This window comes from Atta colombica, unplaced genomic scaffold, assembly GCF_001594045.1.
Source record: "Atta colombica isolate Treedump-2 unplaced genomic scaffold, Acol1.0 scaffold102, whole genome shotgun sequence".
NCBI classification, from domain to species: domain Eukaryota; kingdom Metazoa; phylum Arthropoda; class Insecta; order Hymenoptera; family Formicidae; genus Atta; species Atta colombica.
Window position 1 is genome coordinate 1,401,766 of NW_017259187.1, and position 1,993 is coordinate 1,403,758.

The 1,993-nt window shown below is 26.2% G+C and overlaps 1 protein-coding gene across 1 annotated transcript in view; it reads right to left on the reverse strand.

Moving 5' to 3' along the window:
- LOC108687184 overlaps positions 1–1,993 on the reverse strand; it is a 22,015-nt gene that overhangs the window by 19,304 nt on the left and 718 nt on the right. Inside the window, 3 exon segments of the mRNA XM_018192835.1 lie at positions 423–478; positions 480–532; positions 535–602. Of these exon segments, the coding sequence (XP_018048324.1) occupies positions 423–478; positions 480–532; positions 535–602 (177 nt within the window).

The window sequence follows — 1,993 nt, forward strand, 5'->3', positions numbered from 1 at the left end:
ATAAATATCTTATAAGAGATATTAAAATCCTAAATGTGAATATCGTAATATTATAATAAGTAAAAATTAGCTCTTAAATCGAAAAATTGTTTTATGAATAGGTATTCCTTTTATAAACAACCGTATCCACATCGACACTCGTAATTGCTGCAATTTATGTATTGTAATTAATGATCGTAAAAATTGCCATTAAAAGAGATGCAATCAAATGTTGATCTCATCATTAAGTGCTTTAAGCACCAAACGTTAAAGTTATACGCGACGAAATAATGATGCTATAACCATTATGTTGTAAACCTAATGGTTATACTTCGTATTATTCATTAAACAAACTTAAATAAAATATCTTTTTGCAATAATGAAATTTACCATTATTTATTATTTATTATACATGGTTTTCAAAAATAAATAATTCACCATACTTCGAGTAAATTTTTTCGAGAAATTGAAGCAGATATTCCTCGAAATGATTCGCTCCCTTCTTTTTTCGATTTTGTTTCCATTTTCGTTTTCAACTTTAGCTTTCTTTTTCCGCAAGAGGATTCGGGTCAACTGCAAACTCCGTCCATGAGTCCGGATTAGCAAAAGCTGTGGCACAGAAGCTAATACGTCAGGTTCGATCAAAGCTTTGCTATTGACTTCAAGCATATTGTTAACACGGGAAACACTACATAGTGCATAATCTCGAGAAATTATATCTTATAATTTATTATATTCGATAAGATTATAAACAATTGCATATTCTTTTATATTCTAAATTTATATGTAAAAAGGAAAAAGAATATAAATAAATTACATAAGCAGTAATAAATTATACAATTATATCTTTATAAGAAATAGAGTGACAATTTCTCAGAGGTTAACCCGTATGTGGCTATGTCATCAAAGTTAATAAAAAAAAAAATGGAAATAGACTCGGAATATGAAAAAGTATTTTTAACATAAAAAACATAATATAAGAATGAATTTTATAGCTAGTTATTATACAACAAATTACTTATTAACCATAGATCTTGATAGGCTAATAAGATTTCAAACATTATAATTGTATTATCTTTCCAGAGAGATGACTTACATTAATTTTACATTTTTCAGCAGCAAAGTTTATTGTATTTATGTCTCTCACACAGAGAGGTGAATAGTAACATCCACACAGTAGAAATAAATAAAAATCACTGATTTCGTTCAACTTCATTTTTGGATCGTATTTCTTAACCCAAACAAAAGTGAAACTGTAGAAACATAAATACAAACTAAAAAATGTCTTCTATCAGATGATATAGTAGTTTTTATAATACTGTTTGCAATTTTTCAATTATTAATTTTTTCATAAGATAAGCAAAAATAAGAGTCTGACAAAGTCTGACAAAATGGGCTCCAAAACTGACATAGTGACGTAATATATACTTCTATTTTTTTTCTTTCACAGAAATTTATATAAAATATTTATAAGTAAATGTATATGAGAATTTCTAGAATCCTTCACTTCAATGTAAAAGATGGTAAAGGATCTTTTGTTGATTTATATGCATATTTCATGATGTTGGACAAAACACAAACATGTAATGCGATAGTTTTTCTTGAAGGATTTTCCCATAAATACAGCCTTCAGTTCTGATAGAGTTATTTGACACAATAATGCAACACTATATAAAGATTAAGTTAGCTTATGGCCAGTTACAGACAGGTTTGCCAGTTTTATTGCATTCTGATTTTAAAAACAAATTTAAAAATAAAATAATAAAAAAATATTTTAAGTTTTTAATATCGATTTCACAATTAATATTAGTAATTAAATAATGCAATTTTTTAATTTTTCTAATATTTTATTTTATTAAAAAATAACAAAAAGATAATTAATTTCTAATTCCCAGCCGTGCACAAATATACACACACGCACACACACATATATATATATATTTGTATATTTACATGATTGTGTGTGTGTGTGTATATATATATATATATGTGTGTGTGTGTGTGTATATTTGTG